At 37.7% G+C, this 14,692-nt stretch overlaps 1 protein-coding gene across 3 annotated transcripts in view; it reads left to right on the forward strand.

The window, feature by feature from the left end:
- Positions 1–14,692, forward strand: part of PRKG2 (protein kinase cGMP-dependent 2) — a 127,474-nt gene that overhangs the window by 59,254 nt on the left and 53,528 nt on the right. For all 3 annotated transcript variants that reach the window (XM_035293447.3, XM_017970467.4, XM_035293448.3), the window contains exon 9: positions 11,014–11,082. In XM_035293447.3, the coding sequence (XP_035149338.1) occupies positions 11,014–11,082 (69 nt within the window). The remainder of the gene's footprint in view (positions 1–11,013; positions 11,083–14,692) is intronic.

Consider the following 14,692-nt stretch of genomic DNA (forward strand, 5'->3'; position numbering starts at 1 on the left):
ATTGCTCTGGCTAGAACTTCCAGTACTATATTGAATAGGAGTGGTGAGAGAGGGCATCCTTGTCTAGTACCAGATTTCAAAGGGATTGCTTCCAGTTTTTGCCCATTCAGTATGATATTGGCTGTTGGTTTGTCATAAATAGCTTTTATTACTTTGAGATACGTTCCATCGATACCGAGTTTATTGAGGGTTTTTAGCATAAAGGGCTGTTGAATTTTATCAAATGCCTTCTCTGCGTCAATTGAGATAATCATGTGGTTTTTGTTTTTGGTTCTGTTTATGTGGTGAATTACGTTGATAGACTTGCGTATGTTGAACCAGCCTTGCATCCCTGGGATGAATCCTACTTGATCATGATGAATAAGTTTTTTGATTTGCTGTTGCAATCGGCTTGCCAATATTTTATTGAAGATTTTTGCATCTATGTTCATCATGGATATTGGCCTGAAGTTTTCTTTTCTCGTTGGGTCTCTGCCGGGTTTTGGTATCAGGATGATGTTGGTCTCATAAAATGATTTGGGAAGGATTCCCTCTTTTTGGATTGTTTGAAATAGTTTTAGAAGGAATGGTACCAGCTCCTCCTTGTGTGTCTGGTAGAATTCGGCTGTGAACCCATCTGGACCTGGGCTTTTTTTGTGAGGTAGGCTCTTAATTGCTGCCTCAACTTCAGACCTTGTTATTGGTCTATTCTTAGTTTCAGCTTCCTCCTGGTTTAGGCTTGGGAGGACACAGGAGTCCAGGAATGTATCCATTTCTTCCAGGTTTACTAGTTTATGTGCATAGAGTTGTTTGTAATATTCTCTGATGATGGTTTGAATTTCTGTGGAATCTGTGGTGATTTCCCCTTTATCATTTTTTATTGCATCTATTTGATTGTTCTCTCTTTTATTTTTAATCAATCTGGCTAGTGGTCTGTCTATTTTGTTGATCTTTTCAAAAAACCAGCTCTTGGATTTATTGATTTTTTGAAGGGTTTTTCGTGTCTCAATCTCCTTCAGCTCAGCTCTGATCTTAGTAATTTCTTGTCTTCTGCTGGGTTTTGAGTTTTTTTTATCTTGCTCCTCTAGCTCTTTCAATTTTGACGATAGGGTGTCAATTTTGGATCTCTCCATTCTCCTCATATGGGCACTTATTGCTATATACTTTCCTTTAGAGACTGCTTTAAATGTGTCCCAGAGGTTCTGGCACGTTGTGTCTTCATTCTCATTGGTTTCGAAGAACTTCTTTATTTCTGCCTTCATTTCGTTGTTTACCCAGTCAACATTCAAGAGCCAGTTGTTCAGTTTCCATGAAGCTGTGCGGTTCTGGGTCGGTTTCTGAATTCTGAGTTCTAACTTGATTGCACTATGGTCTGAGAGGCTGTTTGTTATGATTTCAGTTGTTTTGCATTTGTTGAGCAGTGCTTTACTTCCAATTATGTGGTCAATTTTAGAGTAGGTGTGATGTGGTGCGGAGAAGAATGTGTATTCTGTGGATTTGGGGTGGAGAGTTCTGTAAATGTCCACCAGGTTTGCTTGCTCCAGGTCTGAGTTCAAGCCCTGGGTATCCTTGTTGATTTTCTGTCTGGTTGATCTGTCTAGTATTGACAGTGGAGTGTTAAAGTCTCCCACTATTATTGTGTAGGAGTCTAAGTCCTTCTGTAAGTCATTAAGAACTTGCCTTATGTATCTGGGTGCTCCTGTGTTGGGTCCATATATGTTTAGGATCGTTAGCTCTTCTTGTTGTATCGATCCTTTTACAATTATGTAATGGCCTTCTTTGTCTCTTTTGATCTTTGTTGCTTTAAAGTCTATTTTATCAGAGATGAGAATTGCAACTCCTGCTTTTTTTTGCTTTCCATTAGCTTGGTAAATCTTCCTCCATCCCTTTATTTTGAGCCTTTGTGTATCCTTGCATGTGAGATGGGTTTCCTGGATACAGCACACTGATGGGTTTTGGATTTTTATCCAATTTGCCAGTCTGTGTCTTTTGATTGGTGCATTTAGTCCATTTACATTTAGGGTTAATATTGTTATGTGTGAATTTGATACTGCCATTTTGATTCTAAGTGGCTGTTTTGCCTGTTAGTTGTTGTAGATTCTTCATTATGTTGAAGCTCTTTAGCATTCAGTGTGATTTTGGAATGGCTGGTACTGATTGATCCTTTCTATGTGTAGTGCCTCTTTTAGGAGCTCTTGTAAAGCAGGCCTGGTGGTGACAAAATCTCTGAGTACTTGCTTGTTCGCAAAGGATTTTATTCTTCCTTCACTTCTGAAGCTCAGTTTGGCTGGATATGAAATTCTGGGTTGAAAGTTCTTTTCTTTAAGAATGTTGAATATTGGCCCCCACTCTCTTCTGGCTTGTAGTGTTTCTGCCGAGAGATCTGCTGTGAGTCTGATGGGCTTCCCTTTGTGGGTGACCTGACCTTTCTCTCTGGCTGCCCTTAGTATTCTCTCCTTTATTTCAACCCTGTTGAATCTGACGATTATGTGCCTTGGGGTTGCTCTTCTTGCGGAATATCTTTGTGGTGTTCTCTGTATTTCCTGTAATTGAGTGTTGGCTTGTCTTGCTAGGTGGGGGAAATTTTCCTGGATGATGTCCTGAAGAGTATTTTCCAGCTGGGATTCATTCTCTTCGTCCCCTTCTGGTACACCTATCAAACGTAGGTTAGGTCTTTTCACATAGTCCCACATTTCTTGGAGACTTTGTTCATTCCTTTTTGCGCTTTTTTCTCTGATCTTGGTTTCTCGTTTTATTTCATTGAGTTGATCTTCGACTTCAGATATTCTTTCTTCTGCTTGGTCAATTCGGCTATTGAAACTTGCGTTTGCTTCGCGAAGTTCTCGTATTGTGTTTTTCAGCTCCTTTAATTCATTCATATTCCTCTCTAAGGTATTCATTCTTGTTATCATTTCCTCGAATCTTTTTTCAAATCTTTTTTCAAGGTTCTTAGTTTCTTTGCATTGATTTAATACATGATCTTTTAGCTCACAAAAGTTTCTCATTATCCATCTTCTGAAGTCTAATTCCGTCATTTCGTCACAGTCATTCTCCGTCCAGCTTTGTTCCCTTGCTGGTGAGGAGTTTTGGTCCTTTCTAGGAGGCGATGTGTTCTGGTTTTGGGTGTTTTCCTCCTTTTTGCGCTGGTTTCTTCCCATCTTTGTGGATTTGTCCGCTGGTCGTCTGCGTAGTTGCTGACTTTTCGTTTGGGTCTCTGAGTGGACACCCAGAATGTTGATGATGAAGTATTTCTGTTGCTTGGTTTTCCTTCTACCAGTCTAGCCCCTTCGCTGTACGACTGTTGAGGTCTGCTCCAGAGCCTGCTTGTCTGGGGTGCACCTCTAGTAGCCGTGGCACAGCGAGGGATGCTACCAGTTTCTTTTTCTGCTCTCTTTGTCCCAGGATGATGCCTGCCTAATGACAGTCTTTTGGATATAGAGGGGTCAGGGAGCTGCTTGAGGAGACAGTTTGTACTTTATAGGGGTTTAATTGCTGAGCTGTGCACTCTGTTGTTCATTCAGGGCTGTTAGGCTGCTATGTTTGATTCTGCTGCAACACAGCTCATTAAACAACCCTTTTTTTTTTCTCAAATGCTCTGTGTTGAGGGGTTTGGGCTTTATTTTTGGATGTCCGATCAGGTGTCCTACCCAGCTCAAAGGCAGACTAGCCACTGTTTGGCTGCCAAGGCTCCGCCCTGCTGTTGTGTGATTCGCGCTGTTCCTGCCGGCTCTGCTGTGGTCTCCGCCACACCCTGCGGCGGAGTCTCTTCGTTGTAGCGTGTTGCCTCAGCAACGGCAGGCTGCGTCAGCAGTGGGCGTGTATCTCAGTAGGGACGGGTTGCCTCGGCAACGGCTGGCTGCCTCAGCAGTGGGCGTGTATATCAGTTGGGGCAGGTTACCTCCGTAGTGGTGGACGCCCCTCCCCCACAGAGCGTCTCGGACCGTCTGCCCGGGATAGTTTGAAATCGCGGTTTTGTTCGTCCCACTGGGTATCCCAAGCGATCTGTCCCTGCAATCCCCTGGGCTGGGCTACTGTGCAAGTCTCGTTCAGTCTCAAGTCCAGCCCTCTCAAGTCTCAGGTTGCCGGTTCAACAAGGCACCCGGACAAGCGCGCCCTGTGGGGATTGCTGGGTAGGGCCGGCCGCCGCCGCCCCGGCTGCCGGCTTTGCCAGGCAGACCTACTGCCTGGCGTCCCGTGTCTTTTTATACTTGGGAGTTTCCCCGTTCTGTGGGCAACAAAGATCAGTCTGGAAATGCAGCACTGACTCACCGTTTGCGAATTCAACGCGGGCTCCAATCCTGGGTTGTTTTCACAGCGCCATCTTGAGTCCCCTCCGAAAATGTCTCTCCAGATTTTTTAATGATCACCATTCTAACTGGCGTGAGATGGTATCTCAATGTAGTTTTGATTTCCAGGGATGATGAGCATTTTTTCATATATTTGTTGGCCTCGTGTATGTCTTCTTTTCTAAAGTGTCTGTTCATATTCTTTGTCCACTTTTGAATGGGCTTGTTTGTTTTTTTTTTTTCTTGTAAATCTGTTTCAGTTCTTTGTAAATTCTGGATATCAGCCCTTTGTCAGATGGGTAGATTGCAAAAATTTTTTCCCATTCTGTTGGTTGCCGGTTCACTCTAATGACTGTTTCTTTTGCCGTGCAGAAGCAGTGGAGTTTGATTAGGTCCCATTTGTCTAGTTTGGCTTTTGTTGCCAATGCTTTTGGTGTTTTGGTCATGAAGTCCTTGCCTATGCCTATGTCCTGAATGGCTTTGCCTAGATTTTCTTATAGGGTTTTTAGGGTGTTATGTCTTATGTTTAAGTCTTTAATCCATCTGTAGTTAATTTTAGTGTAAGGTGTCAGGAAGGGGTCCAGTTTCTGCTTTCTGCACATGGCTGCCCAGTTTTCCCAACACCATTTATTAAACAGGGAATCCTTTCCCCATTGCTTGTTTTTGTCAGGTTTGTCAAAGATCAGATGGCTGTAGATGTGTGGTGTTGCCTTCATGGCCTCTGTTCTGTTCCATTGGTCTATATCTTTGTTTTGGTACCAGTACCAGGTTGTTTGATTACTGTAGCCTTGTAGTATAATTTAAAATCTGGTAGTGTGATGCCTCCCACTTTGTTCTTTCTGCTGAGAATTGACTTGGCTATGCAGGCTCTCTTTTGGTTCCATATAACGTTTAAGGTGTTTTTTTTTTAAGTTCTGTGAAGAATATCATTGGTAGCTTGATGGGGATAGCATTGAATATGTAAATTACTTTGGGCCGTATGGCCATTTTCACGATATTGATTCTTCCTAACCATGAACATGGAATGTTTCTCCATCTGTTTGTGTCCTCTCTTATTTCATTGAGCAGTGGTTTGTAGTTCTCTTTGAAGAGGTCCTTTACCTTCCTTGTTGGTTGTATTCCTAGGTATTTTATTTTTGTGGTAGCAATTGTGAATGGCAGTTTTTCCTTGATTTGGCTCTCTTTAAGTCTGCTATTGGTGTATAGGAATGCTTGTGATTTTTGCACATTGATTTTTGTATCCTGAGACTTTGCTGAAGTTGCTTATCAGTTTCAGGAGATTTTGGGCTGAGACAATGAGGTCTTCTAGATATACAATCATGTCCTCTGCAAATAGAGACAATTTGACTTCCTTTCCTATTTGAGAACCCTTTATTTCTTTTTCTTGCCTGATCTCTGCCTAGAACTTCCAGTACTATATTGAATAGCAGTGATGAGAGAGGGCATCCTTGTCTAGCGCCAGATTTCAAAGGGAATGCTGCCAGTTTTTGCCCATTCAGTATGATATTGGCTGTTGGTTTGTCATAAATAGCTTTTATTATTTTGAGATATGTTCCATCAATACCTAGTTTATTGAGTGCTTATCGCATAAAGGGCTGTTGAATTTTGTCAAATGCCTTCTCTGCATCAATTGAGATAATCATGTGGTTTTTGTCTTTGGTTCTATTTATGTGGTGAATTACATGTACAGACTTGCATATGTTGAACCAGCCCTGTATCCCCAGGATGAATCCTATCTGATCATGGTGGATAAGATTTTTGATGTGCTGTTGCCGTCAGCTTGCGAGTATTTTATTGAAGATTTTTACGTCTATGTTCATCATGGATATTGTCCTGAAATTTTCTTTTCTTGCCAGGTTTTGGTATCAGGATGATGTTGGTCTCATAAAATGATTTGGGAAGCATTCACTCTTTTTGGATTATTTGGAATAGTTTCAGAGGAATGGTACCAGCTCCTCTTTGTATGTCTGGCAGAATTCAGCTATGAACCCATATGGACCTGGGCTTTTTTTGTGTGGTAGGCTCTTAATTGCTTGCTCTTAACAAGGTCTGTCTCAATTTCAGACTTTGTTATTGGTCTATTCATGGTTTTGACTTCTTCCCGGCTTAGGCTTGGGAGGATGCAAGTGTCCAGCAATGTATCCATTTCTTCCAGGTTTACTAGTTTATGTGCATAGAGCTGTTTGTAATAATCTCTGCTGATGGTTTGTATTTCTGTGGAATCTGTGGTGACATCTCCTTTATCGTTTTTTATTGACTCTATTTGATGATTCTCTCTTTTCTTTTTTATTAATCTGGCTAGTGGTCTGTCTATTTTGTTGATCTTTTCAAAAAACCAGCTCTTTTAAAAATATTTCTTTCATAAATTAGATCAACAGTAAATAAACTCATACCTTAAAACTGAAGATTGTGGAAGAAATTTCAAATACACTATTTTGAGTTCTTTTTTTAACCTTGCAAAATGAGCTCATGGTTAGGAAGAATGAGTATTGTGAAAATGGCCATACTGCCAAAAGTAATTTACAGATTCAATTCTATCCCCATCAAGCTACCAACGATCTTCTTCACAGAACTGGAAAAAACCACCTTAAACTTCATATAGAACCAAAAGCGAGCCCTCGTAGTCAAGTCAATTCTAAGCAAAAAGAACAAAGGTGGAGGCATCACAGTACCAGACTTCAAACTATACTACAAGGCTACAGTAATCTAAACAGCATGGTAATGGTACCAAAACAGAGATATAGACCAATGGAACAGAACAGAGGCCTCGAAGGCAACACCACACATCTACAGCCATCTGATCTTTGACAAACCTGACAAAAACAAGCAATGGGGAAAGGATTCCCTGTTTAATAAATGGTGTTGAGAAAACTGGGCAGCCATGTGCAGAAAGCAGAAACTGGACCCCTTCCTGACACCTTACACTAAAATTAACTACAGATGGATTAAAGACTTAAACATAAGATGTAACACCATAAAAACCCTAGAAGAAAATCTAGGCAAAGCCATTCAGGACATAGGCATAGGCAAGGACTTCATGACCAAAAACACCAGAAGCATTGGCAACAAAAGCCAAACTAGACAAATGGGACCTAATCAAACTCCACTGCTTCTGCACAGCAAAAGAAACAGTCATTAGAGTGAACTGGCAACCAACAGAATGGGAAAACATTTTTGCAATCTACCCATCTGACAAAGGGCTAGTATCCAGAATTTACAAAGAACTAAAACAGATTTACAAGAAAAAAACAAGCCCATTCAAAAGTGGGTGAAGCATATGAACAGACACTTTACAAAAGAGGACATACATGAGGCCAACAAACATATGAAAAAAATGCTCACCATCTCTGGTTATTAGAGAAATGCAAATCAAAACCACATTGAGATACCATCTCATTGCCAGTTAGAATGGTGATCATTAAAAAATCTGGAGACAACAGATGCTGGAGAGGATGGGCAGAAATAGGAACACTTTACACTGTTGGTGGGAGTGTAAATTAGTTCAACCATTGTGGAAGACAGTGTGGCGATTCCTCAAGGACCTAGAAATTAAAATTCCATTTGACCCAGCAATGCAATTACTGGGTATATATCCAGAGGATTATAAATCTTTCTGCCATAAGGACACATGCACAGGAATGTTCATTGCAGCACTATTTACAGTAGCAAAAACCTGGAACCACCCCCAGTGCCCAGTGATGATAGACTGGACAGGGAAAATGTGGCACATATATACTATGGAATATTATGCAGCCATAAAAAAGATCCTTTTGTGTTCATGTCCTTTGTAGGGACATAGATGAACCTGGAAACCATCATTCTCAGCAAACTGACACAAGAGCAGAAAATCAAACACCACATATTTTCATTGGTAGGTGGGTGTTGAACAATTAAAACACATGGACACAGTGAGGGTGGCATCACACACTGGGTTCTGTTGGGGGGAAATAGGGGAGTGACAGTGGTGGGTGGGTATTTTCGGAGAGATAGCATCAAGAGAAATGCTAGATATAAGTGATGGGGAGGAAGGCAGCAAATCACACTGACATGTGTGTACCTATGCAACAATCTTGCATGTTCTTCATAGGTACCCCAAAACCTAAAATGCAATTTAAATAAAAAAGCTGATTAAATGGCTCAAGGCATACTTTGCACCTCCTGGAAAGCATAAAACCTCAAGTCTGATCAAATACATTTTCCTAAATATAAATAACTTTTTCAAATACTAAGTTAAGTTAGGGCAATACACTTTACTGGAAATCTCTGTTTTTAAATGAATACTTGGAATTACTTAAGAAATCAGTTAAAATTTATGTATAACTAAATCCATTTGTTTCAACAGTATACTTTTAGAAAGGAACAGTATTTTGGATTTCCTGAGGTATGTTTCTCAGCATCAGGACAGCTGTGATTTATTTTGTAAGCAGACAAGGCCAATCATTACTGTTTTAATTATTATAAACAAAATAGTAAATGTTAAAATGTTCACTTGATAGAGCCACTAGTAGGGCTTTTATACACAAAATAAAGTCTGAGCCAAAATGTGAAACACAACAAAACAGGAATAGTATTTCTGTTCATTTATCTTCTTAATCTTTGCCTATGAATCCCCACTTCTGCTGATTTGTAGATCAGGTTTACCTAAGTACAGAGCAAAGCAAATGTGTTCAGAAATTAAGTGAAGACAAATTTCAGTCTTTAAAAATCATAAATCTCTTAGTTTTTAAAGAAAATCATCTGGTAAAAATAAAGTTTTAGCTATTATGTAAACAATTTAAAAGTGGAATTTAAAGACAAGGTGAGTTCTTCTTTACCACTTTACAACTGGTAATGAACTTGTTTCAATATTAGATAAATTATACTTTTTGTTTATTTGTAACAGAATATTAACACACTCATGCAATATAATAATGTAATATCATTATCCAGGACTTAAATGTATTTGTTCTTAACACTTATAGCTCTTCTCATACTTTCAAGCAAAACAACTGAAGCTTGAAAATGCACATAACTCTATAAATGCAGTATAGAATCAAAATAGCTCTTGAAAGAAAACATGTTGTTTAATTTTGCTGGGCCTGAAATAATTTTTTATGCTATTTGTTACAGCTAGCCAATTATAGTATTTCCCATAAGAAACATGGGAATTTATGTTTAATATAGACTCTCAACTCCTAAAGGTGTTTGAAAGCATTAAGCTAAAATCAATGAGAAGGAAAGTTAGAAACAAATATTTTTATATTTTTGTGCATTTTAATGCTATCACTTTTTAGGGCCACTGACTGTGATTCAGTATTTCTTATATTCTGTATCTTTCCATGACTTGACATTAAATAATCCCTGGAGTTCTTTCAGAATTTTATGTGCAAAAAAAAATCTATGGCACTTACACAGTTACTATGAAAGAAAAATAAGTGTATTTACATACATCTAATACTTGTAAAGTGTTTGCAGAGAATATTCTTAGTCAAAATCATGATACTGACATGCAGAAGGAGTACCATATGCCTTTCCTGTCTCTAAGCTGACAAATCAAATGGTTAGCCCACAGTCAGGATCATGTCTATGTTTATGTCTATATTTATGTCTATTTCTAGATCTGTCTGGCTCTACATCCACCATCTCTATCTCTATCTCTACCTCTACATATACAAGTACAAACTATCCTGCTTCTGTCCCAAAAGTCCATGAAACGGAAGTGTTTTCACTAATACCTCTAACAAGGACCCTGTAAACTTGGGAGGGACTGTGAGTTATGTCAGAAGGTCTCAGAATGTGAGCTAGATAGATGAGGGTCTTCTTTGAAATGGTAGAGATAGGCTGCCAGTGTTTTTCCTGTCCTATTACTAAGGGAAGGTAAAGGAAATACACTTTGTATGATAACATTTTTGATGAAGTTGACTAGAAGAGTCCCAAAGCATACTCCAGGGTCTGCTTGTTACTCCCAAGTCAGCTTAAATTAATCTCAGAGCACTGCGTGCATTGTGAATGTATCTTTTTTTTGTGTGTCTTTGCGTTTATAACTAACAGAGGGAGGAAGCTAATACAAGTAAAGAGGTCTCTAAAGAAGTACTTTAAGTGGGACTTGACCCATTAGCATTCATTAGGTTATTAAATTTGCTGCAATTAGATCATATACAACTGCAAGATGTCAGTTATAAGATGCACTGCTATATTATGCACACCTAAGAAAAAGGAAGTGTTGCTAAATATACTATAATTTATCAATTTTAAGATATGCTCTAATTTCAGAGATTTTTGTGGAAAATTACAATTTATGCTTTGAAATGAAAGTATTTTGGTATTAATTGGGTGATTTGACACCGAAACTTTATTTTATTTTATTATTGATTGGTTTATCTTATGCTAATTACTTGACTTTTCCCAAAATATTTCTTCGATCAATTAATTTCAGTTTTGTCTTCTTGTTAATGAATAGTTCTCCTTTGATCAGAGGAGAGCTATTTCATTTTGACTTTCACAAAGCTCAGAATGAAACAGTTTAGTCAGTAGTTATTCTGTTTCCAGTGCAATTATCTTCTTCTCCTCTGAATTCTTTCTGTACATAACTTTGTTGGGGTACATTTCAAATCTTTTTTTTGGGATATAAATTATGATGTTTAAAATAAGCAGTCTTTGGAAGGTTTACGTGATGGTTGTGTTTTCATACAAAGTTAGTAAATTCCCTAATAAAGGTGGATGTTTAATTTCTAACTAGTGAAAATTGACTTTCTATTTTTGTTTGCAGTGATGATGTCAGGTCAGCTAACATTATTGCTGAAGAAAATGATGTTGCGTGCCTGGTTATAGACCGAGAGTGAGTATACTGATGTTGGAGGAGGCAGGCCACTGCCACCTTTGAAGACTTGGCCTTCTGTTACTCCAAGGCCGATCTGTTTTCTCATTCATCACCACTTGGAAATACTGGCCAATCTCAGCTGCAAGTACATTCTATTAAAATTCATGGGGAGGAACAGGGCCTTCTTAGCTGAATGGGTCTGTGGCAGTGGCAGATCTGTTGGCAGGCTAAATATTTTGTGTGTAGGGTTTGTACATAAATATCAGCAACAGACTGATTTAAATTCTGCATCTTCTAGCAAAGTAAGTTTATTAGTTCTCTGATGGATTTCTTCCATATAATATAGTGAACAATATAGTGAACCATTTCTAAAATGCCTTTAGTAGTCAAAAAATTTTTGAACAAAATCTCTCTCAAAGCATAAAATATTTATTAGCTTATATTTTCCAGAGAGGCTTTAATTGAACATTTGTAGTAGTTTATAAGTGATGTTTATCAATATTAATCTCAAAATGTCTTAGGTCATTCCTCAAAATAGGTCTCATTTTATAACCATCACTCATTTTAAACCATGTTTGAATCAGCCCCCTTGGGTTTCTCATTTATTAATTCATTATATATTGATTATCTGCTTGACAAAATAAAGGAAATTCAGTGATACCAAAGGCAGGCCATTGTCAAAAAAGTCATAGTGTAGTCAAAGAAATTGAGCATACTCATATGAAATATTAACAAAAATTATAAAATGACAACAGATATCACAAGGAAGTATAAAGTTGACTGCTAAATAAACACAACATTTACTGAACATGGATTCTAGAGATATGGAGCTAGAAAAAAGTTAGAGCATTTAAAATATGTTTTTATTATGGAAAATTTTAAACATATCCAAAAATAGGCAGAATGGTATCATAAACCCATAATGCAAATTAACAATCATCACTTCATGCCTGATATATACCCCTTTACCACTCTTTGCTATCTCCACACTATTTTAAAGCAAATTCCAAGCATAAAATTATTTTATCTACACATTTGAGTTGCATTTATAAAAGCTAAGTATTATATGTAATGCATGACTGCAATAATGCTAACATGCCTGAAAAATTAACAAGAATATTTTATTTAATACTGAATCTGGCTCTGTTGCCAGTGGCGCGATTCTGCTCACAGTAACCTCCAACTCCCGGGTTCAAGCAATTCTCCTGCCTCAGCCTCCCAGGTAGCTGGGACTGCAGGTGCATGCCACCATGCCCAGCCTTTTGATCTCCTGACTTCGTGCTCTGCCTGCCTTGGCCTCCCAGAGTGCTGGGATTACAGATGTGAGCCTCCATGCCTGGCTAACAATAATTCTTAATATCACTTAGAGTTATTTTGATTCTCTCCTCTACAGATACAAAATGAGTCCCAGGCAGGTTAAATAATTTTCCCAACAGCGCTCCCTGTGTGGGAGCCGTCTCTGGCCAGGCTTCCTGACTCACTTCCGCATGCTTTCCATCCTGCCAGTTGGTTCCCAAGCACACATTCAAAAAGAGAAGCAATCACTATGCAGTAAAGTGGTTAATTTTTTTATTTTTTTATTTTATTTTATTTTATTTTTTTTTTAAAGTGGTTAATTTTTATGTGTGGAAATGGGACTTAAAGTATTAACAGGATTTTTCTAGGCAAAGAGAAAATGTCTAAGTCACCGTAGGTGAAATAAAACTCTCAAGCAAAAGCATGGGGCTAGAAAAGTGCCAAGTGTTTTCAGATAAAGGTAATCTTTGGATGCCAACTCTCAAATGGAAAATATATTGGTACAGCATTATATCTATAATGCATCATCTTGTATATATGTTCCTTAAAATGTGTGCAAACACTGAGTGGCATTAGCTGTGTGGTAAAATATTACAAATTGATGCAAAATGCTAGGACTAAAAATAGAAGTATAGAAAGGAAGAAGTCATTTCCTTTTTATTCATCATAATCACATATATCACATATTTATACAATATTTCATGTATTCATAATCTATAAAGAGGATGCAGTACTTTTATATAGCTTTCAAGTTACTTGCCAGTTTATAGTTTTAAAATGTTTTGTTTACATGTGTATAATTTAGAGTCTGCAATGTATAAAGTATTGCATTAGACACAATGAGACAAAAATTATGTGAATTTTTTCTGTAGGTGAAACAAGCTGATTATCAGATATGACTAGGTTTACTTACATCTTGGATTTACTGAGACTGTCCGGACTACACAGCATATTTAATATTGACACATCATTTCACTCTGAAATGTATTCCAGTTTGGATGATAAATTATATGGTCATGCTAGCTATGACTTATAGACTAGAATAAGATCCCACAATAATGCTATCCTAACAGCCTTTATACCCTTATTATATCATTATAACACTTTGATTGCTTTATTTAACATCTGTCTTTCCATGCTTCTGTAAGCTTCATGAATACAGAATCATGTAACTTGTTCACTGCAGTTGTAGTGCCCAGCCTTTGACATAGTCTTTGGCATACGGGAAGTGCTCACCAGATCGTGGTTAAATATAGGGCACCATCCTTGCAATAAAGTATAGTGACTGAAAGCCAATGACTTTCTACTTCTTCTTTCTTAATTCATGATTTTTACAAATGGTTAGATTGAATACAGTGCAAGAAGGAGAGTTAACATTTGAGTTATATTTCATATTTTTAAATGCAATAAAATGTTAAATAATCCTTTTGTAGGACAAGAGCTCTACACACATGGGAAATGCTATTTGTCACATCTCTACCATTGATTGTTTGGACAAATTTCAAAAAAAGGAGATTAGTTATTACTCAGGCTATAGGATCTGAATTAATATGGGCTATTTGTATATCACAGCAACAATGTTGTAGCTGTTTGAACTTGGCTTTAGGATTATCTAGTGGAGAATTTCTAGAGACCTATAGCACTAGTCTCACCTCTATTTAAAAAATAAGATTTTTTATTTTTTATTACAACAATTCTGCAGTTAGTTCAATAGCAAGCAAAATAATGGTGAAGTATACAATAAATAAAAGTAAAACAAAATAAGAATGTTTCCTTTATAACAGAAAATTTCAACTATTGGAAATCAGAAAATTCATAGCCATCTTATTTTATGTCTTGCTACTCTACAGTCGACAAAGGTCAGTCCATAGAACAGGCTAGAGAAGAATAGAGAATAGATATGGAGGGGAAAAGAAAAAATACTCTACACAGTATGTAATATGTGCTTAATAAAGTAAATATAGATTGGTTGTCAGGTAAATGGGTAGAGGCAGTAAGTTGAGATAGCACAATACTGAGGTGGCTCTGGCTTGTTAGTTTTAGGTATTTTGAGGTAAACTCACTCTTTTGGTTCTACTGTGTACCAGGTACTTCAAATGTTACAAAGATAATTAAAGCATGGTTTTTACTTTTAAGAAGGATACTATTTTGTAGTGTGGAAAAGAAGCACCTTAATAATCACAAGTCAAGGTGGATTATTGGATATAGAAACAGGGAAGCATTGGAAGTAATCAAGAAAGTTGACCTTTCACTGGTGAGGAAAGGGATTATTTTTTTTTCATGGGCATAGGACTATGTTAGAATTCCCAAGGATCATGGACTGGAGACAGAG

Source organism: Callithrix jacchus, chromosome 3, assembly GCF_049354715.1.
Source record: "Callithrix jacchus isolate 240 chromosome 3, calJac240_pri, whole genome shotgun sequence".
Taxonomy (NCBI): domain Eukaryota; kingdom Metazoa; phylum Chordata; class Mammalia; order Primates; family Cebidae; genus Callithrix; species Callithrix jacchus.